The 23,827-nt window shown below is 41.4% G+C and overlaps 1 protein-coding gene across 1 annotated transcript in view; it reads left to right on the top strand.

The window, feature by feature from the left end:
* The first annotated feature begins 5,901 nt into the window (after window positions 1-5,901).
* The window catches only part of ASXL1 (ASXL transcriptional regulator 1), a 64,911-nt gene continuing 46,985 nt past the window's right edge, over window positions 5,902-23,827 (top strand). The window contains exons 1-3 of the mRNA XM_080683009.1: window positions 5,902-6,264; window positions 11,651-11,733; window positions 15,001-15,109. Coding sequence (XP_080539135.1) covers window positions 6,208-6,264; window positions 11,651-11,733; window positions 15,001-15,109 — 249 coding nt within the window. The 5' untranslated portion in view covers window positions 5,902-6,207. The remainder of the gene's footprint in view (window positions 6,265-11,650; window positions 11,734-15,000; window positions 15,110-23,827) is intronic.

The following is a 23,827-nucleotide window of genomic DNA, read 5'->3' as shown; positions in this document are numbered from 1 at the left end:
TTTTTGTACTCTGTTAGGTTGAATATGTCTGTTGCTCCTTTGTCAAAATTGCACTACCTAATGTATTTTAATACCTAGAACAAGTCCCAACTCATTACTCTTCTTCAAAGTTTGCTCGGCAGTAAGGTGGAGTGATTAAATTCAATGCCCTGTGGACCTATCCATAGGACTTCTTGAGTGTCCTCATGCCATGGTGGCTGGCTTTCCACAGAGAATGTGATCCACAGAACAAGGCAGATGCTGCAATGCCTTTTATGACTTAGCCCCAGAAGCCACACATGGTCATTTCCACAATATCTATCAGTTCCAGTTTAGCCCTATTTAAAGTGGGAGGGGGCTAGAAAGGATGTGAATGCCAGGGCCTGTTTTGGAGGCTGGCTCCCACAGTGCCTTAGAAAGAATTCGGAATGAGTTTTGGGTTTGAATCTTGACTCTGGCAACAATTTGTGTGATCTTGGGCAAGTTCCTTTACTTTACTGGCCCTGCCAGTTTTCTCACTCGCCTCACTTGGTGGTTGCAACAGTCAAGGTTTAGGGCCTGTGAAAGCCCTTAACTTCAAATTCAGACATTAGCAATTAAAGAAGAGAAGGAATAAAAGCCATTTGGGGCAGGGTGTAAGTTAATATTTTCATAAAACATTGAAAATGAAGAAATAGCCCATCTAATAATCTGATTACATTAGCACCATCACTTTTTAGAATTTTTGTGTTAAAGTGCACTTTAAAATTTCTTTCCTACTTCACAGAGAAAGAATAGAGAAAATGGCTTAAGTTGAGGCAGTAAGATTTATGGTAGATATGAGTACATCTGTATATCTCTGGCATTAAGAGAGATTAAAAAGTGGGATAAGCTCCTTAGTAAAGTCCTGAAATCTCCACCTGAAAACCTGAAAGAATTATGTGGGGGCTGTAATTTTCCACAATTTTTGGCAAAAACGAGCTCCTTTGAGGCCACTTTGTGGGGGGGGGGGGGGTCCACAAATTTTTAAAAGTAAAATGAAAAGAATTTATTATTTAAAAATTTCTGCCCTAGCCAGTTTGGCTCAGTGGATAGGGTCCTGTGTTGTTGTTTTTTAAAATATATTTTTATTGATTTCAGAGAGGAAGAGAAAGGGAAACATCAATGATGAGAGAGAATCATTAATCAGCTGCCTCCTGCTCGCCCCCTACTGGAGATCGAGCCCACAACCTGGACATGTGCCTGAACCAGGAATCAAACTGGGACCCTTCAGTCTGCAGGCTGTTGCTCTATCCACTGAGCCAAAGCAGCTAGGGCAGGGTCCTGGGTTTGATTCTGTCCAGGGTACGTACCTGGGTTACAGGATCAATCCCAGTGTAGGAGGCAACCAATCCATCTCTCTCACATCGATGTTTCTATCTCCCCCCCTCCACTCTCTCTAAAAATCAATGGAAAAATATTCTCCAGTGAGGATTAACAAAATGTCCTCACACTGTTGAGCATTAAAATTTTTATTTTTTCCATCATGTGAGTTGGAAAATAAAGACAAGTGTAAAGAAGCAAAAAACATCTACCACCTTAATGTAAATGCTGTTTTGTGGGTCAACGGAAAAAGAGAATTTTTTAAATTAAAAAATGTAATACTTTGAAGAAAAAACCAATCATAGTCTTACAGCCCAGAAATAACCATTATTAACATTTTGGAGGCGTAAAATGGAATTTAAACACCTTTTTCAGCCTCATAGGAGAATGAAAAACAGGAGTGGATTTAAATAATGAATGGCAGGTAAGCTGAGTTAGGGCTGTCCATCACATGAGCAGATACTGTGCCTAAAGACAACAGTGAGGTCATGAAGTCTCTATTCCTGAGTACCTTTGCAACTTGCATGGATATGCTTGGTTGAAGTCCTACCGCAGTCCCAGTTCTGCCTGGTTCTAAATACTGTTTTAGGGCTCATTCAATGGGAAACTAGTCCTCAGGGGTTTTGTCCAATAAAGTGATTACTGAGTAAGGTCATTCATTCAACAACTGAGTGCCCACCTTGTGCCAGATGTTGGGGGTATGATAATGAACGCAAGAAGATGCTAGCAAGAGACCGACACTAAACTAACGATCATACACAGAAATGAAATGAGGGGCCAGAAGTGACATACAGCCGAAACCGGTTTGGCTCAGTGGATAGAGCGTCGGCCTGTGGACTGAGAGGTCCTGGGTTCGATTCCGGTCAAGGGCATGTACCTTGGTTCCGGGCACATCCTCAGTGGGAGGTGTGCAGGAGGCAGCTGATCGATGTTTCTCTCTCATCGATGTTTCTGGCTCTCTATCCCTCTCCCTTCCTCTCTGTGAAATATCAATAAAATATATTTAAAAAAAAAAAAGAAGTGATATACATTTGTTGATCATCTGCTATGCTGGAAATTTAGTAAATGTGATCTCATTTAATCATCTTGGACCTAGGGGAGATAAGCTGACTTCTCTGAACCTCAACTTCATTTGAAGATGCAGTTATTGAAAGAGAACATTTGTTAGAGTGGCAGATGGTTCCAGGGCTTGATTCACTGAAGCATTTACTGTGTCTACTGTGTACAAAATACTTTACAAAGATTCCATTTAATTCCAATTGCATCCTTTGAGTTTAATACGAATCCTGCTGTCCATATGATGGCACTGAGTCAATGAGAGGTTTCATAACTTGACCAAGGCCACACAGCTGGAGAATGACTGCAAGATTCAAACCCAGACCTGCTCTAGTTCAAAGCCAGTGACAATACATTATCTCATAGTGAGGCTCAGGATGTCTGTGTGTCTTTTGGGGAATTCTTTGGTGACTGCTGGTGATGTATTTGTTATTCATATTTCTGAATACGTGCTTTGCGCATAACTGTGCAGTTTGAAAAGTGACTCATCTTAAAACAGGACAGGGTTGATTATCAGTCCTGTTTATCTTACACTGCCCTGTGACACCTTTGTTGATTTCAAAGATACTTTGTAATAAAAGCACTGTGATAAAAACAGACATCAAAAAATGTATAGGTTTGTTTTTTGGTGCTTCTGACAAGAGACGCATGAGTCTTATTAGCTTTAAAAAAAAATCACAGCTACTTAAGGTTTAATGACTAAAGCCAATTTTCCAACTCATATTATCTTTTTACTCTTAACTATGATGTTGTAATTAGTTTCTGTATGATTCTGCAAGGGCAGAGACCTTGAAATATTCATATCTGGATTTTCCCATGGCTTGACCCAATGGTGAGAATGAGGTAGTACTGGCTGTAAATTAAGTAAAGGCATTTTTTATTGTGCCTGTATTATCTTTCTTTTGCTACTTTAAGTTACCACAGATAGAGTGGCTTACAACGACATCCATTTATTTTTAAACAAATAATTTTTATTGATTTTTAGAGAGAGGAAGGAGGACATAGAGAAATGTCGATTTGTTGTTCCACTTATTTATGCATTCATTGGTTGCTTCTTTTATGTGCCCTAACCGACGATTGAACCCACAACCTTAGCATATCTGGACGATGCTCAAACCCACTCAAAATAACACCATTTACATCTCACACTTTCTGTAGGCCAGAAGTTGACCAGAGGGTTGTTCTCTGCTTTGAACCTGAAAAGGCTAAAATCAAGTGTTGACAGGATGTATTTCTTTCTGCAGACTCTAGGGTAGGGGAGAACCTGCTTCCTGCTCATTCAGGTTATCAAAATTCACTTCCAAGGGGTTGTAGGACTGAGGTTCTATTACTTGTTGGCAGAGGTTATCAACTTCTGAGGCTGCCTACATTCCCAGGCTCATGGCTCCCTTCAAAGGAACAGTGGCTTGTTTTAAGGCCCTGTATCTTGGGGGTAAAGTTGAGTTCCTCTTAAGCTTGGAATCTGATTGTTCTCTGCCTTCCTTTTCTGCTTTTAAGGGTCCATATGATAACAGTTGGCCCTCCCAGATAGCCCAGGGTAATCACCCTATTTTAAGGTCCTTAATCTCATCTGCAAAATCCCTTTTGCCATGGAATGTAACATTCACAGGTTCCAGAGACTAAGGTATAGATAGTTTTAAGTGGGGGAGGACATTATTCTACCACAGTGCTTGTACTAAACATGTACACTTTAGAATGAATCTTCTTGCTACTACTTGGAAGTCAGGGGTAGGGGAGAAATGAAGCTACTCAAGAAAATGTTTGAACAAGCCAAATTACTTGTCAAATTGGGTTATTGTGTCAGCTTTAAATTAAAAACAAAAACAAAACAATCCTTTGTAAAAAATCAGGCCAACCATTTTTTTGGTGGTGGATAGGCTTGTTCTTCCTTTTCCCCATCTTGGGGGTAAACTTAGATGGGGAGAGACTTTAAAATATGCCTTATTTCACCTCCCTACAGTCTATACACTTTGCAGGAATTTATTGGACATGGAAACCTGTGTGACGAACATAAAAAGCAGGAGCACTGAACTCTGTGGTGTTGGGCAGCACAGTTATCAGTCTTCTTTCAGCGCTGGCTCTCTCCTGTGCTGACACCAGGGAGTGGAGGGTATGTTTCCTCATCCAGGGAAACCTTTAAAATGTGGCCACTGACCCTGCCTCCCTATTACTTAAGAGCGGGCCATTAATCCAGTTTAGGACTGAATCTAGGCATGTTTCTGGACATTGATTCAACAAATGGGAACAGAAGACCTGTTGGCTACCTCATTTCATTTCATGCTCTGCAACCAAGGCTCAAAGAGGTGAAGTACCATTGCCCATTGTCTCTCAGGAAGTACCAATATCAAACACTTGCTCTATGACAGGAGCCAAATTATATAGACCTAATATCAAGGCCCCTCTTCACACCCTCTTCCAATCTGCCAGTTGTTTTATGTTAATTTTAATTAACCCAATAATGATGTCAGGTCCTAGACTAATGTAGATTAGAAAATTGAGGCCCATGTTGAGCCCCCTACATTTAGGCTGATAGCCAGGGAGTGGCTCAGCCAGGACCCAGTTTAGGTCGGTTTAACTCCAGTACCGTGTTCTCTCCAGAGTACCACCTCGAAAAAGGCCTCAGGTGCATTCTGTGCAGTATGGGCCCCCAAATCTAAATTTTTTACACTACCTGTCACCATATTACTGAATTCACCAACGCTCTAGGCTGCTAAATGCAACTTCTGCAAATACAATTTCTGCAAACATAAAGCGACATGAAGGCACAGGAAGAAATGGGGAACTGTCTAGGTCTATCAATTGTGGAATAACCGTTTTACTGATATGAGTGTTTTTGTCTCATTATTATGCAGCAATGAGTCATTTAGGGGAGGACCAAAAGGGAAAGTCCTGCCTCTTGTCACCTAAGAGAAGTGTCAGTGAGAACTGCTTGGGCGGGTAGAGACACAAAGTGGGTGCTGGGAGTGGAGCTATCAATTTTCCATCCCCACCCTAACACGCCCGGCGGCGAAGGATCGAAAGGGTTAAACGTGGCTGGTGGAGCCCAGCCACCGCCTCTTTCCAGCATCGCTTCCCACAATGCCTCAGGCCCCAAGCCAGTTCCAGCACCTCGCGAGACTCCGCCCTGTCCCTTCCCCGAACATCTGCAGTCTCTCTAGCATACGGAGGTCTGAGAGAGTCAGAGGAAGGGAGAGGAGGGCCGAAAGGCGAACCGCGGGGCACGCCGGGAAGTGTGGTCCAAGCGTTTCACGCAGCCATATTCTTCCGGAGTGGGGGAGGCCAAAAAGGCAGTTGGGACTACGATTCCCAGCAGCCCTTTCGGTTTGTTTTTGTTCAAAAAAAAAACCCCACACTCCCCCTCCTCACTCTGCACACACACTTACACACACCCACGGCACACACTCACACAACCGGGCGCCGAAAGAAAAGCCGCGTCTCGCCTTCCTGCCCCACCTCCAGTCCTGTCTCGGCACCTCAGCAGAGCGGGAAAGCAGAGGCCGGAGCCGTGACCTCTGACCCCGTGGTTATGCAGAGCCGCCGCATTCCTTAGCGATCGTGGGGCAGCAGCCGCCGCCGCCGTGGGCGACTGACGCAGCGCGGGCGCGTGGAGCCGCCGCCACCCCTCCCCCATCGCCGCCCTCGCGCCGGTCTCGCGCCAGCCGGTCCCCACACACCCGCCCCCTACCCCCGGCCGCACCCGAGTTCTCTCGCGCCGCCGCCGCCACGCACCCCCCGCCGCCGCCGCCGCCTTCACCACCCCGCACCGTCGCCGCCCCAGCTCGCCCCGCTCGGAGGTCCCGCGTGGAGCCGCCGCCGCCGGGGAGGAGGAGGATGAAGGACAAACAGAAGAGGAAGAAGGAGCGCACGTGGGCCGAGGCCGCGCGCCTGGTGAGGCGGGTCGCCTAAGGGGGCTCAGTGGGGGGCGTGGGGGTGGGCTCGCCGCGCACTCCCCACCGGGAGGGGGAGGGGCGGAGTCACTCTTCCTGTAGGAAATCGACTACCCTCCCAGGCGTTGGGTGGGGAAAGGTCCCCCACCGGGTTGGATATGGCGCCTTTTTCTGCCTGAACCCCCCACCTCTAAATTCCTGCGGAGGGGCGAGCCGGCCGGCCGGCTCCTCCCCCTCCGGGCGCCGGAGCCCCAGCCTCCCCTCCCCCACTGTTTGGCAGCGTCTGGGGGTCTGGGGAAGCTTGTTTTCTGTACTCGGGGGGAGCTAGGTTTCCGGGAAGGGTCGGAAGCTCCTCCCTCGCTTCCTGGTGGGCAGTGGGGTGGTGCGTTTGACTCCAAGGGTGAGGAAGCGCCCCCAATTCCAAGGACGCGAGTGGCATTTTGAGCTTTCCCAATCTAAACCAGGTGTGTGGAGGGAAGCAAGTGCTTGCTTATTCCTAGCTTGAACCCCGAGCAGTAGTCCTCAAACTTCTGTGGGGACACCTGGGGAGATTGTTAGGCATGCTCGTCCTAAGACCTACTGACGACCTGAATCTGAGATTCTGGAGTACTGCCTGAATATCTTCATTTTGACCAGCTGCCCAGGTTGATTCTAATACAGGTGGCCCAAGGACCACACTTTGAGAAACGCTGATGAGAGTGTTTTACTTCATAAATCAGATTGGAGGTAGGCAGAGAATGGACTACACTTTGCAAAGAATGTATCTGTGTATGTTCTTTAGTGTCCTGGTGCATGTATACATGAAGTGTTGGACAAAGACCAAATGTTCTGTTTGAAGATACTGCTCGCAGGGGACTTAGCAAGGGAGAGAGAGTAATTGGAGTGTTTGAAGCTGCCTGGTGAGGGGGGCTGTGAATTTTTTGTTTTCAAAGTGTCAGAGGCCTTGTACATGAAATATCTTCCTTTTGAATTTGCACCCACAAAACAAACACTTTGGGACATGTTTTTATAAAATGTTGCTGATGACAGTAGTAATGGGTTATATTTCTCTCAGAGATGTCAGTTCTTCAGAACTGTCACAGAGCAGGGTTATAGTGCAGATAGGCATGTCTTGTCTCTTGACATCTTGTAGTTTTTATGTAATGAAGCTCAACCTTCTAATCTTTTATTTTATTGGGAAGTGTGGTTCCTGCCTCTAAGGTGTTGTGCAAAAAAGATGACTATGTGTTGGGGTTTGTTATAGATCTGTGCCACACCTTTTTCTTGCTTGAAGTCTGTAAAACTCAGTTGTTGACTTGCAAGAATTAGCTATTTGGTTTATAGGAGAATTTTCCCTGGCATTCCTGATGGTCTTCCCTGGGCATTTGTTGCCCAAGGAACAGAAATAACAATTGTATGCTGAAGTTTTTGTGCTTCAGTTAATTTGTTTTGGCATATGCAATTTGAAGCTTTTGAAGTTCCTAATTTTTTCTGATTCAATCAAAACTGGAAGCTTGGGCTAGCTTTCAGGATTCCTCCAGTGTTGCTTCACCTGAAAACAAATTTAGGCTTAAAGGAGAGTAGCGGAGAGCCAAAAGGATGTGCTCTTTCTCCTCCAGGTTGAGTCTTTGGTGTTCATTGAAATTCTCCTCTAAGTTCCTGTTACACAGGTGTTTATGGCTCTGGGCACCAAAAGGAAATTTGCTTGCCAGAGTTTTGCTTGTTAGAGGTAGGTGAAAGTACCTTTAAATCCTGTTATTTATGTCCTGACAGAATTCTAAAGTCTACTTGTCTCAAAGCTTTGTTGGTTTGGCTCTTACTAGTTGAAAGACTTTAGGAATTTGGGGTCCACTATTTTGTTAAGCTTCTTTAGGTTCTTAAATTTACTGTGATATGAACTTGGCAGTATCCAGGTTGCTATTTCTGTTTTATCATTAGTTCAAATTTATGCCAGATTTTCTGAATAAGTTCTTTCTCTTTCTTTTCTGTGGCTCTTCATTAAAAATAGTAATGTGAATGGAACATATTTTTGGTGCACCTAAAAATGTGAAAAACAACACTTGGGAACATGGTGCATAATTTTTCATTCTTTTGTTGTTTTTTGCTTAAAATTTTTCTTGGTGGGTGAGGGGGAACTTTTCAGGGTCCTCTCATTTAAAAAAAAAATTGCTGTGACTGAGTGCTGGAGAGTTTATGAGAGCTTACACAGGACAGAGAAGCTTGACTAGAGTAAGCTCAAGTGGGAGGGCAGTAGATTAGATTTAACTACCCTTTGGACAGGTGAATTTGAAGTGCTTGCCATGGCAATCAGATGCACTTGCTCGGGGGCATTTCGTATTGCTTCTGACCTTGCTCAAATGGTGAGAGTGATACTGGGAAACCTTTTTTAAAAAAATATTTTTTTTATTGATTTCAGAGAGGGAGGGAGAGAGAAACATCAATGATGAGAATCATTAATTGCCTGCCTCTTTCACGCCCCCTACTGGGGATTGAACCTGAAACCCGGGCATGTGCCCTTGACCGGAATCGAACCTGGGACTCTTCAGTCCGCAGGCCGACTCTCTATTCACTGAGCCAAACCAGCTAGGGCCTGGGAACCCTTTGATAAAGTATTTTCGTAGGAAAGAAAAGACGAATGCAGTATGCCCCAGAAGATTGATTTTTGCAAATGTTAATTATGTTATTGAAAAGTAGATATTCTTTCAAACATTTTGTAGTATTGTCTTTTTTAGATTTAAGAGGTAGACTTTGGGGGTGTAAATCCTCCTGCTTGTTAGGAACAGTTTTGGAGAAATGGCCAAGGGGATTTCCCTTTAGATTGAATGCCCTTAAATGGATTCTCCCTGGCTTTAAGAAAGTCTTCATTGCACGGCTTTATCTTTCACTTTGATTCATGACTGACCATTCTTACATCAAACATTTTTTTCTCCTTTGAAGTAGGAGAGAGATTTTCCCCCCCCTTTCTTTAAAGTGTGCTCTAGAAAGACAGAGACTAGGAATAGAACACTGCTGAATTGATCTTATACTAAAAGCTGGAGAAATATAGTTTTAAGAAAAGTGAATACTTTCTATCTTTTAATGCAACTTCCCTTTAGAGATTTTGTTTCCTCTATCTTAGATTCTCAGGCTCTTCCTAATTGTTGTTTAAATAATTGGTAATTAATTTTTCAGATTCATGCTTCTTAAAAAAAAGTTATCCTACAAAAATTCACTAGCTCAGCTCCCACTTAATTAGTATCAAAGAAATAATATCTGTGACAGTGAACATTGGTAGTTTGTCCTAGGGTTTGTTGTGGGTTTAAGTCAACACTGCCTAACTTGGTACTTAAGTTCTTGCAATACAAAGACAGATAAGGTTTGCCCTTGAGGGGCTTATGGTCTTCTGGGGATGGGGAAAGTCTAGACACATGAATATAATTTTACTATAGGCATAAGTGCCATTATAGATGTGTAAATGGTAAACAGACATCCTGGTTCCTGCTTCTTGTCCAGGCATAATTATGAATAGTTTCTCCTTTCCCTCTCAAGTGCTCTGCTTTGGAAGATAAATTATATGTGTTGTGGAACTATGGGGACACTGAAAAGACAATTTACTCTGCCTGGCAGAGATCAGAGAAGGCTTCCTGGAAGAAGGTGCTTCCCAAACTGAATCTTGAAGAATGGGGGCAGGAGGGAGGACGAGAGAATTTGCAGGGTGGAGAGTGTGGGAATTGGGTGGAGCTACACTTAGTTATTGGGACATAAAATTTGTGGAGTATGTTTGGCAATCAGGTAGAGAGACAGGTAGAGACCAGATTATGAGGGCCTTGTATGCCAGGCCAGTGACCACCTACTTTGCTAGGCACTATAGGCATTTACATAATCTCTAACCTGTAAAACAACTCTGAGAGGAAGACACCGCTATCCTTCCTTATAATTGAGGGAACCTAGGCTCAGATTGGGTAGGTGACTGCCCAAGTTTAGAAGTCTAGAATTTGACTTCAGTTCTGTCTGTTATTCTGTTGGGCCAGTGGATTTTCAGGAAGCCAGGTTGCTGTTGAAGATTTTAAAGCCAGAAAGTGATTTGATTGTTGGGTTGACCTCAGGCTATAGTAGGTAAGTTCTGTGAGAGTAGAGATTTGGTCTTGTTTACTGATGAATTCTGATAATTGTTCCTGGTACAAAGTATTCATGTATTTTATTGAATGAAGAATGGCAGCAGAGCAAGAATGGATTTGAGGAAAGCAGGGCTGGTTGCAGGGATATTAGCAAAGGGGTTGTTGTGTTGGGTCTCGTATGAAACTGGCTGTGGGAACTGGGGGACAGGTGAGAGTGAAGGATGACCACTAGGTTTCTGAATTAGGTAATTAGGCTGCCAACCAAAGTGGGGAATACTGGAAGAAGGGGAGATGAATTAGATGATCAAGGGGGGATGCCTAGTACAGAACTGAATATTTGAGTCTGAAGTTTGGGGAGAAATATGGGCTAAAGGATTTGGGAGTTATCAGAGTTTAGGTAATAGTTGTAACTATGAGAGATGATAATGTTACCGAAGGAGAATGTAAAAATTGAAAAGAAAGAAGCTAAGAATGGGATAATGGTAAGTAGAGGTTTATCTGAGCACCTACTTCTCCAAAACTTGACTTCCTTTTGTGCTAAGGGCTCGTGTTTTTGTAATAGTGGGAACCTTCAGCAGCAGTCCTGTCAGACTTCTTGCTTCATGTTTTATTTGTGACAGAGCAGTACTTAGTTGTTACCATTGTGGAATGACTGCAAGATGTTCTTATGGCTTGGAGTAACCTCAGCACCTGCACAGGTGGAGACAGTACAAAGATATTGATAGCCTTTTTCTCCCTGAGAAAGACAACATTTCTAAAACAATTCAACCTCCTAAAGCCCAAGAGCTGCAGTTGCTTATGAGAAACTACTGCTATGACTTTTAGGTGATGCTAACATAAATGGGACATTCTGTTTCATTGTTTTGCTTGCACCAACCACGTGAAATCATAGCATCATGTTGCCAAATGGCAAAATCTGCTGTGGCGATTAACACCAGAATTTCACAACTCACTGGTAAAAATCATCATTTAAAAATATGGGTACTAATCAAACTTCCTTGGGAAAGAAAATCTGAATGCACTTCTGTCTTATAAATTATTGTGTGGTACTACCTATTCTGTGGGTTAGTCATATTAGCATTATCAAATTAAGCACTAACCAACGTTGCTGAGGCCCTAACATATAACATGTATGCTAAGAAGATGTGTTTTAGAATTGAAAATTAGAATGTTTCAGCTTGGTTTCTGAAGTAATTTTAACTGGAAATATCTAAATTGTCAGCAGTGATACCTCATGGCAGAACTGTAGCCCATGATATAGATTGGTAATGGAAATAGTATACTGAATTCAGAGCATTTGTATTTCTTCAGGTACTAGAAAACTACTCAGATGCTCCGATGACACCAAAACAGATTCTGCAGGTTATAGAAGCAGAAGGACTAAAGGAAATGAGGTTTGTATTGCTTTTGTTGCTTAACATGAGGGTTTCATAGGGCATATGTCTGTAGTTATATAGTGATCTGTCCACGTGTGTGTGTGTGTGTGTGTGTGTATACATATATGTACAGTAGGTCCTCGGGTTACGTCGGAGATCTGTTCCTACGGCGCGATGTAATGCAATTTTCGCCATAAGTCGGAACCCACCTACATAAGCACCTACGTCACTCACATGGAGCACATACACAGCAGTAATGAAGTGAAATAGTAAAAAAAAAATTAAAAGAAAGATAACAATTCCTGATCTTTACTTGTGGTAAATAAATAACACAAAACATAAAGCACATATGTACATACGTCGAAATGACGGAACTTTTTTTTTTTAAATAAATAAATGGGAGATGGTGATATAACTACGAAACAACGTATGTCGAGTCCGATGTAATACACACACACACACACACACACACACTCACACTCACACACTCACACACACACACTCACACACTCACACTCACACTCACACACACACTGACTCATGTACCTGGTAGTAACATGGAACCATCTCAGGTTGTATGTCCTCCCAAGTGTAGGTGGGAGTGTGAATATCCATTTGTTTTTATCAGAGGTCCAGTAGCTTTCCCCATCCTTGTTCTCCCTTAAATCTTGACAGTGGAGCTTGTTTTTTGTGTAAGGAGTCTGCACATTTTTTCTTATACTCTATTTTTTAAGTTTCAATAATAGAAAAGGGGTGGACTCTGATGGGGCTGTATTGAGTCTAAAAGTACCCTTTTCTCTATACTGTATCTCTGAAGTCCTTTGTTTCAGGATCAAAGAAGGGGGATTTCATCACCATAAACTCAAGGGCCTTTTTTTCCTCCTACTGATTCTGACCACTTATGATATGAATATAGTAAATTGGGGGTGACCTTGCTTTTGTTATGCTATGACCTTGATTTTGTTATTCTATGATGTAGTTTTCTTAGAGAAGCAACAAGTTAGAAACACAAAAGGAATTGCAGGCATGAAAACCAATGACTGGTTTTCTTTTAAATGAAAGGGGGGAGTTCAACAGTCTCTTCTTGGGACTCAGAATAAACAGCATATATTTTTGCTGGTTAAGCTTTAGCTTCTTGGAATTGACCTTTTAGGGTTAAAAGATACTTTCCAGTTACCAATTCAAACATTCTCAAATTGACATTTTGTGGGGAGGGAAGATCAGGATTATCTAGATCATATTCATTTAAATAGCACCTGTGCATTGTGTAGTGTTATAATTGTGCTTTATTTTTGTTTTTATGGGCTATTTCCCATCATGCTGTCGTCTGCATTGCTGTTGGACCACTATGTCTATAGAAGGTAAATTAGTCCCTTTGGGACAGATGGGATTAAGAACCTTAACTTGTTTCTGCTTCTTGCTCTTTTTTTTTTTTTTAATATATACTTTTATTGATTTCAGATAGGAAGGGAGAGAGAGATAGAAGCATCAGTGATGAGAGGGAATCATTGATTGGCTGCCTCTTGCACGCCTCCTACTAGGGATAGAGCCCACAACCCAAAAATTTGCCCTTAACCGCAATAGAACCTGGGACCCTTCAGTCCGCAGGCCAACGCTCTGTCCACTGAGCCAAACCAGCTCGGGCTGCTTCTTGCTCTTATAGGAATTCTGAAGCAGTCATGGTGGCTGTGATGAGTGAGCAGCTTTGTAATTTGTAGACAGAGGCATAATGTGTAGGAGTCACATTGTTCACAAAAAGATTCTGCCAACATGCCGTTCCCCTTGTAGCAGAGATTTTAGCACACCCACTTGATAAACCAGATTCTGCTCAAGGTTTCTTTTAGAGATTGGTTCTTGGTGAAAATTTTTTTAGTATCCAGTGTGTTCCAAAGCAGAATAAGTAATAAGGTTTTTTTTTTAATGCCTTTTTTAAACTCAAGTTATTTTTAACACTCTGCTAGTGCTAGTTCTAAAAAAATGCTGAGGCTTTACTTAATATATTTATATATTTAGGGGAGGGGAAAGAGAAGGTGCACAAGTGAACCCTACCACTAAGTACACGCTAGTGCCAAATTCAGTTAACATTAATGGGCAGTTGTTGGTATTTTTGACATTTTTTTATTTTAAGATCCAGTAAGTAGCCTTTCATTCACTGAAATTGTCATTGTTTTGCAGCCTACTGTTGTAGCAGGGACAATGAAATAACTTAATTTGTAATCTTTTTTTTAATTTTAATTTTTTAAATATTTTTATTGATTTCAGAGAGAAAGGAAGAGGGAGAGAGAGAGACAGAAATGTCCATGATGAGAGCTAATCATTGATTGGCCACCTCTTGCACACCCCACATCGGGGATCAAGTCCGCAACCCTGGCGTGTGCCCTGACTGAAATTGAACCTCGACCTCCTGGTTCATAGGTTGATGCTCAACCACTGAGCCACACTGGACGGGTTATGCCATCTTGTTTTTAGTTTAATGTTTGAGCACTCTTGGGTACCAAATCCATTTGACTTACTTTTGTATTTCAAATACTTTTGTTTGTATTTCAAATTTAAGTGATTGCTCCAGGATCGATGTAGAATAAAACCCATCCTTCCCCTCTTCCCAACAGAGAAAAAGCAAATGAAATACTGTTCGTTTGTGTGCTTATTAGAAAATATTTAACTAGGAGGCAAAAAAGGTGTGCTTGTTTTCTTGGGATGACCATTCATTATGTTGCCTTTGTTTTTATAATGTTATGTGGCAGTTTCTGAGCATGATACAGAGCAGGGGTGGGCAAACTTTTTGACTCGAGGGCCACAATGGGTTCTTAAACTGGACCGAAGGGCCGGAACAAAAGCATGGATGGAGTGTTTGTGTGAACTAACATAAATTCAAAGGAAAGGAGCGGAGGGGAGAGCAAGAGAACCCTCCGCTCTTTCGGCTCCGCGGGCCGGATAGAACAGCCGAACGGGCCGGATCCGGCCCGCGGACCGTAGTTTGCCCATGGCTGATATAGAGGCTAGAAAATGTGGTTTTGTTTTTAATTAATATTAAATTTTAATTAAAATTTTAATTTAAATATTGGATGATGTGTTTTTTCAAAACTCCTGAATTCTCTGGGTATGATTTATGCGAATTCCATCTGTTACTCTCTTGCTACTTTCAAACTGGAATTGTGATGGGATCTTTTTTTCCTATATTTCTTGCTCTGCTTCTTGATTTAAGGAGTCAGAAAGTCTTAGATCTTTGAGTAAGTAGGCATATGAGCTTGTGAGGCCCTCACCCATCCTTGTACGTTTTTACAGTGGGACATCCCCTCTCGCATGTCTCAATGCCATGCTACATTCCAATTCAAGAGGTGGAGAGGGGCTATTTTATAAACTGCCTGGCCGAATCAGCCTTTTCACACTCAAGGTAAGTAATATAACTCTGTTTTAATGTAGTGATCCTTAAGCTTTTAGTGTGCATAAGAATCACCTGATAGGTTTGGAATGAGGCCCATGAATTGCATTTCTAATAAGCAAGCAGGTGGTGTTGATGCTGTTAGTCCTAAATGGCAATTGATGAGAGATTCTAGTGTGAACAGGGAATTAGGAAATATTTAGTCATATCAGCTGTTGTGTCTATGTCTTTGTAGATAGTGTGCAATAGTGGGATAAGTGTGTATGTGGGGGTAATTGCAGATATTCCTTAATTAGGATTTTGTTTGTAATAATATGAAGGAAAAATTACTGGGTAGCTAAAGTAAGATCTACACTATGGAAAATAACTAAGATGTGAACATACTTGTGGAAATTCAAAAACTCATTAGCATTTATTAAGTGACATTAATTACAAAGGAAGAGAACTTAAATCAGAATTCATAATAAAGCGTTAATAAAGCTGGAATGACAAGGTAATTATTTTTCTACTAGTGTGTGTGTGTGTGTGTGTGTGTGTGTGTGTTTGTGTGTGTATTTAGGCCAGGAGATGGCAAGCTTTTTCTGTAGAGGACCAGATAATAAATATTTTAGATTTTGTGGATCAGACTATATCTGTCAACTATTCAGCTCTGCCATTGTAGCAGGAAAGCAACCATAGACAATGCACAAATGAATGGGCCTGGCTGTGTTCCAATAAAACTTTATTTAGAAAACCCAGAAGTAGTCCAGATTTGGCTTGGGGTTGTCGTTTCCTGACTGCTGATGGAGACTTAAGATGACTTATTGATGGTGAGGAAACTGAAAATTTGATGCTGACCCTTATACTCTTCCATAATATAGTTTAAGTTACAGTAGTCCTTATTCAAATGTTTCCCTGTTAGTTTTACTTGTAGACTTGTTTTCTTTAATTCAATATTAAAAACTTGAGCAACTATCAACTATATAACCTGCAGTCATAAAACTTGATCTTTGTGTATATATCAAGTGTATCATATGTTCAGATGTCTGTGCTGTTTTCTGTATTGTTATTATTTCTAATAATTCTAACTTATTTTGGTTGAGGAAGCATAATGTAATATTAGGAACTGAGCTTTAGGAGAGAGATCCCTGAGTTCAAAACCTAGCTTTATAACCTGAGATGATTTAAATGTCTCTTTATGGTGGTATATACATTCCTGTCACAGAATCAGTTCTTAATAAATGGTAGCTTTTATGGTATTTCTTTAGGTTCCTCATCCTTAATTGCTGATTAATGATAGTTTTCTATTTTATATTATATATGATGCAATTTTGTGTAATTATAATGATCCATATTATACATATTGCAAATATAGAGGCTTTTAAGATTCTCACTTTGTCGTTGGTGTTTGCCAATTTAATTATAATGTGCCTTGGTGTCGGTCTTTTGGGGTTCATTTTGCTTGGGACTCTGTGAGCTTCTTGGATTTGTGTGGGTTTTTTCTTCCCTATATCAGGGAAGTTTTCTGTCATTATTTCTTCAAAGAGGTTTTCTATTCCTTGCTCAGTTTCCCCTCCTTCTGGAACCCCTATTATGCGGATGTTGTTTTGTTTCGTTTTGTCCCAAAGTTCCCTTAGGCTCTCCTCCTGCTTTTTAATTTTTTTTCTAGAAGCTGCTCTACTTGGGTATTTTTTCCTACCTTGTCTTCTAGCTCACTGATATGGTCCTCTGCTTCTTCTAGTCTACTCTTGATGCTTTCTATTGAGTTCTTTACAGCCGTGATGTCATTTTTTCATTTCTTCTTGGTTCTTCTTCATTTCCTCTTGGTTCTTACACATATTGTCGAATTTGTCTTCCATTCTTTTCATCCACCTTATGACCATTTCTCTGAATTCTTTCTCTGACAGGTTGCTTGCTTCCATTTCGTTTACTTCCTTTTCTGGTGATGCCTGCTTTTCTTTCATATGCGGGCTGTTACTTTGTCTCCCCATGATCTCTCTTCTCCAGGTGTCCGGTTATGTAGTTCTCTCTCTCTGGCGAGCCGCTGCAGGTGAAAACAGCAGCGGCGGGGGCTGAGGCGACAATGCCCTTGTCTTCTCTGGAGGCTACAGAGGCGACGCTCTCGCTCTCTCGCCTGTGTCCAGTAAGGTGGCGGATGGTGCGCAGGGACCGGGAGCCTACTCCTCCTCAGCAACTCGGTTCTCTAGAGGCTTCTTAATGACATATTTGTATTTTAAGAGGGAGAAAAAAATACCTTTTTCTATGAACACTGTGAAGGGTAGGAACTGAGTTTTATTTTTTCTAATAAATTTTTATTGATTGCTGAGACAGGAAGGGAGAGGGAGAGAGAGGAACATCAGTGATGAGAATCATTGATAGGTTGGCTCCTGCATGGCCCCTACTGGGGATTGAGCCCAAAACCCAGGCCTTTGCCCTAACTGGGAATCAGTCCACCTCATGGTTCATAGGTTGACACTCAACCACTGAGCCACACCAGCTGGGCAGAAACTTGGAGTTTTATTTATCTTTATAATTTGGCTTGGGCAGAATTCTTGACATGATCCATGCTATAGGAATATTTGAACTGAATTTTTCATTTTCATTTCAATATATCTGAATAAACATAATTCTATGAATCTACTGTAAACTTGGGGCATTCTGTTTGTCTGCAGTGTCCTGCCTGAGATGAGTTGATTGGAGATGTGCTCAGCATATCCTCTCATCTGCCTTTGGCTTTGTTGCTTAATCTTCATAGTGTCTTGCTTGTTGGAGTTGTACATCACCACTCCGATGTTCTTTATATGCTCTTTTGGGGGTAATGGTTTGCTTGTCTGGTTTTCCCCAGTGAGACTGTAAACTCCTTGAGGGCAGAGACTAGTTCTTACTCATTTCAATATCCACTAGGATACCATGCAAAGTAGCTATCAAATGCATATATAATGAATGAATTAGTACATAATGGCTATATTCTGATACTTTATTATCCTTTTGTTTTGACATTTGATGATAAATACTGCTCACAATTTTGATGAAACTATCCCTACATCTGCCTCTGGCATCTAGCTTCTATCTCAGCTAAAATGAAAGGTATTTACTGCTATGGCTTCGGTAACATTTTTGTTTGATTATCTGTTTGTGTCTATTAATTTTGACCTGTTATAAAAGCAATGTCTGCAAATGTAACAGAAAGTGAAAGTAACCCATAAATTCTGCTACCTGGAACCTAAATAATAATTTATGTGCCCTTGACCAGAATTGAACCGGGGACCCTTCAGTCTGCAGGCCAATATTCTAGCCACTGAGCCAAACTGGCTAGGGCCCCCATTTTTTTTCTTTTCCTTTAAAAAGAATATCCAACAAAAATTGAAGGAGTACTCACTACAGTGAACACCCCCACTCATCCAGCTTTCTTTTTTTCCCAGCTGTCTTACTAATAGTTACAAATTTGCCACATTTGCTTTATCTCTCTCTACATTTTTTTTTTTTTAATCAGAACCATCTGGAAGTATTAACTAGTACTGGTATTTCACCCCTAAATATTTTAGAATGTATGTTGTAAGAACAAAGACATTATTCTACATAACCACAACATCACATTCAGGAAACTTACAATCCTCCTATATAATAAAGAGCTAATATGCAAATGGTTGTCACATCTTCACACCATTATGCCATCATGCTCACTCAACACTGGGGAGAGAGGAATGGGGACCAGCCAGGCACAAATGAGCTCGCGAGAGAGGAATGGGGACCATTTGGCCCAAGTTTTCTCTCATGTGTTAAGGAAAAGAGCATATTCAGAATGGCTTGGTAGTCATTGTCTCCCCCCCCCCCCTTTGTAAATCTCTTCTAGTGGGTCATCAAGGTCAGAATTATATTTATCTGTGTGGTTTTGCTACTTAGTTGAAAATGGAAGTTTTTTCAGTTCTGGGTACATTTGTGTAGCCTGGTCCATGATTACCAAAGGTTTTCTGATAAGCTGGAGTCCTTTTGGGTATGCCAGGGTTCTTTCTCTGATAAAGTTATTCTGGGTAATGTGACACAGTACATTTGACACTTAATTTAAAAAATTTTTTAAAAAATTTTTTATTGAGTTTGTTAGGGCAACATTGGTTAATAAAATTATATAGGTTTCAAGTATACAATTCTATAATCCACCATCTGTATATTGTATTGTCTTCAATCTAAGTAAGTCTCCTGTTACTATTTATCCCCTCTTTGCCCTCTTCTACCTCCCCCTATCCCCCTTTCTCTCTGGTAATCACCATACTGTTGTCTGTCTACGAGTTTTTGTTTTGTGTTTTAAATCCTCACCTGAGTATATGTTTTTCATTGATTAGGGAGAGAGGGAGGGAGGAACATCGATGTGAGAAACATCGATCTGTTGCTCACACATGCACTCTAGCTGGGGATTGAAACTGCAACCTAGTATGTGCCCTGACTAGGAATTGAACCCGAGACCCTTCCATACATTAATGATGCACTAACCACCATGCACCATGGGACAGGGCATTTTCACACCCCCCCCTTCCCATTCCTTTCACTTTTTCACCCAGTCCCTCAACCTCCCTCTCTTCTGATAGCTGTCCGTCTGTTCTCTATCTATGAGTCTGTTAATAGATGGCTTGCATCAGTCTAGAGCAGGGGTGGGCAAACTTTTTGACTCGGCCACAATGGGTTCTTAAACTGGACCGGAGGGCCGGAACAAAAGCATGGATGGAGTGTTTGTGTGAACTAATATAAATTCAAAGTAAAGAAGCAGAGGGGAGAGCAAGAGAACCCTCCGCTCTTTTGGCTCCGCGGGCCGGATAGAATAGCCGAACGGGCCGGATCCAGCCCGCGGGCCGTAGTTTGCCCACGGCTGGTCTAGAGAGTTAGTCCTCAGGGATGTGAAATCTGTCTATGCTTTGATTTGAGTTGCTTTCCTTAAGCTGTTCCTGAAGTCAGCTGTCATTGTCCATCATCGCTTGGTTAGAGGTAGGATTTATACCATTTTTTTACAGTTTAGATTTCCTGTCCTATAAAACCTCTGTGAGTTCCTTTGTAGTATTCTACATTTTTAGGACCTTCATGTAGAACTACTATGTTTTTGTGACTTGGTGGTTTGTTGTTGGTGAGTAGTCATTCTAGCACTCACTGTCAGGCATAATTGCAGTCATCTGAATATGGTTTTATTGTGGGATAATGCTTAAATCAAAATGTCACTTAGGCCCTAGCCAGTTTGGCTCAGTGGATAGAGTGTCGGCATGTGGACTGAAGGGTCCCGGGTTCGATTCTGGTCAAGGGCACATGCCGGGGTTGCGGGCTCAATCCCCAGTGTGGGGTGTGCAGGAAGCAGCTGATCAATGATTCTCTCTCATTGATGTTTCTATCTCTCTTTCTCCCTCTCCCTTCCTCTCTCTCAAATAAATAAAAATATTTTTTTAAAAAATGTCACTTAGGTCTCTTATGGCTATTTGCACTTCATTAATCTCTCATATGGCAATGTAGGCTCAGCATTCAGGGTCTTTTAATTAAACTCAGTTTAATCTTTTAAATATATAATATAGGCTATTTAAAAAACATATAACAATCTTCTTTGTAAAAGAAATTGGTGACTACACTTGAAGTATTCATCCATTAAAATCCACAGTTTACAAATAAAGGGGAAAGCAATTAGAGGAACAGAGGGAAATAATTACTGTAGTCCACAATATTATTTGTAGAACTACAAGTAAAATAATTCATATACAACTTGACATTTTCAGCAATTTCAGAACTATATTATTATATACTGAGAATAAATGGAGTAATTTTAGATATAGATAAAATTAAATCATTTGAGTCTGTCATTTGAGAGGCAGTAGCAGAATCCATTTTGATTTTTTAAAATATATTTTTATTGATGTCAGAGAGGGAGAGATAGAAACATCAATGATGAGAGAGAATCATGGATCGGTTGCCTCCTGCATATCCCCTACTGGGGGTTGAGCCCACAACCCTGGCATGTGCCCTTGACTGGAATTGAACCTGGGACCTCTTGGTCTGCAGGCCGACACTCTATTCACTAAGCCAAACCAGTTAGGGCCATTTTGATTTTTTAAAATACCTATTTTTATTCATTTCAGAGAAGAAGGGGGAGCGAGAGAGAGAGAGAGAAACATCAATGATGAGAGAGCATCATTGATTGGCTGCCTCCTGCATGCCCCTGATTGGGGATTGAGCCCATAACCCTGGCATGTGCCCCCTGACCACAGGAATTGAACTGTGAACTCCTGGTTCGTAGGTTGACACTCAACCTCTGAGCTATATCAGTCAGGCCCGTTTTGGTTTTTGATAGGTACATAGCAAGCAGAGTGAGTGGTCTTTTAAGAATGCAAATCACATCATGTCACTATCCTGACTGACCCTTGCCTGTCTCTGATCTGTTCTCCTAGCACTTTGGTCATTATACTTCAGCCACCCTAGCCTTCACTCTGTTTCTCAAACATCCTAAACTTGTGTCCCCATCAGAGCCATTGCACTTGCTGCCTAGAAAGCTCTGTGGTACCTTCTTATCATTTGGTTCTTTGTCCAAAAATATCTTCTCAGATACTTCCAATCTAATTCTAATTACCAATCTAATTCCACAACATTATGAGTTGTTGTTGTTTTTTTTTAAATATATATTTTATTGATTTTTTTACAGAGAGGAAGGGAGAGGGATAGAGAGTTAGAAACATCTATGAGAGAGAAACATCGATCAGCTGCCTCCTGCACACCCCCTACTGGGGACGTGCCCACAACCAAGGTACATGCCCTTGACCGGAATCGAACCTGGGACCTTTCAGTCCGCAGGCTGACGCTCTATCCACTGAGCCAAACTGGTTTTGGCTGAGTTGTTGTTTTTTAATACTAGAGGCCCGATGCAGCTCTGGCTTAGTCTGGAAGGTCATCCGGCTGTTCGGTCTAATTAGCATATTATGCTTTTATTATTATAGATTATTATAGAAGATGTTTCATAGCTCTATCAGTATCAGAAATTACCTTGTTTGTTTGGTTACTTGGTTATCTTTAGCCTCCTCCATTAGAATATAAGTGCAAGGGCTTTATTTTCACTGTATCTCCTATCTGGCACATAATACATATTGGCTGAATGAAAAGTAGAAGATGGCATCATTAAAATCTTAAGCCAGCTAGTTCTTGTAATTCACCTTTTATATCAGTTTTATTATAGAACTAGAGGCCTGGTGCACGAAAATTTGTGCACTCGGGTGGGGGGGCATCCCTCAACCTGGCCTGCTTCCTCTCACAGTATGAGACCCCTTGGGGGATGTCCACCTGCCAGCTTAGGCCCGCTCCCCAGGGGATCGGGCTTAACCTGGCAGTCAGATCTCCCTCTGGGAGCCCTTGGGGGATGTCTGACTGACAGCTTAGGCCCACTTTCTGCGGGGAGCGGGCCTAAGCCAGCAGTCGGGCATCCTTAGCGCTGCTGAGGAGGCAGGAGAGGCTCCTGCCACCACTACTGCACTCGCAGCGGTCAGCCTGGCTTGTGGCTGAACAGAGCTCCCCTGGTGGTCAGTGCGCATCATAGCGACCAGTTGTTCTGTCATTCTGCCGTTAGGGTCAATTTGCAAATACCTTTTTATTATATAGGATATGCACATTTGGGGTTATTTCTTATGCTCCGCAAGTTGACTTTGAACAACCTTTTTTTTCTTGCCTTCTTTGAGCAGTTAAGATAAATCTGTGAAAAAAATCTGACACTAGAAATAAATCTTTTTCAGATTGTAGCCATAATCTGGTTCCTCTTAATTGCTGAAGGCAGAAACTGAGCCATTAGAAACTATTTAAACATTTTAGATACGTTTTACATATCATGTTATTCCTTTTTCTTGCTTGTTAGAAAAAAATTTTTCTACTTCTACTTAAAATGATAGTGACATTTTTAAACAATGTCTTTTATAGTCTGTGTTAGCCTTATCAAATTTGTGATCTTTTAAATACTTATAATGGTAGAGTTTTGGTGTGGCAGGGGCTCTCAAATCATCTTCATTTTGCAGATCGAAAACTGAGCTGTAACAGATCAAATAATTTATGACCATACATCTGTGTGACAAATGCATGTGGTTGAATTGGGATTAAAACCCAGGACCCCACTTTTTGAGTTTGATTTTATTTCATTATGCCAATTTAGAATATAGAGTTTTTCTTCAGGTTTTAAGATCTTTGGTTACTTCACATTTTTTGAAGCATCTTGTGAGTTGCTTGGTATTCCTCTCAAAATGTTGGTTTTATTCTTTTAATGCAGGGGTGGGGAACCTTGTTCTGCCAAGGGCCATTTGGATATTTATAACATCATTTGAGGGTCATACAAAATTATCAACTTAAAAATTAGCCTGTTATATTTGGTCAAACATTTAATTAACTCATTTCTAATGCTTTGGCAGGACCAGACCAAATGATTTCGTGGGTCTTATACGGCTTGTGGGCCAGACATTCCCCACCCCTGCTTTAATGAAAATTCTTATTCAGCAGAAGTAGTTTTTCATATCCTTAGATGTGAAATCTTTAGTTATTATGGCTGGTTGGTTTGAATTTCTACACTCTGCATTAATTTATATTGGGGCATTTCTGATCATGGATGTTCTTTTCCATGTCAGAATGAGTAGTTTTTGGTGGTTGTAAGAGTACTGGATTCCAGAAGTCAAGGTTCTAGCATAGCACCTCATGTCTTACCGAATATAGTTTCTCCACTTACACATTTTTTTTTGCTAACATTAAGGAATTGGA

The sequence above is a fragment of the Plecotus auritus genome, assembly GCF_963455305.1.
Source record: "Plecotus auritus genome assembly, chromosome: 8".
Lineage (NCBI taxonomy): Eukaryota > Metazoa > Chordata > Mammalia > Chiroptera > Vespertilionidae > Plecotus > Plecotus auritus.
This window is presented reverse-complemented; position numbering and strand designations above follow the sequence as displayed.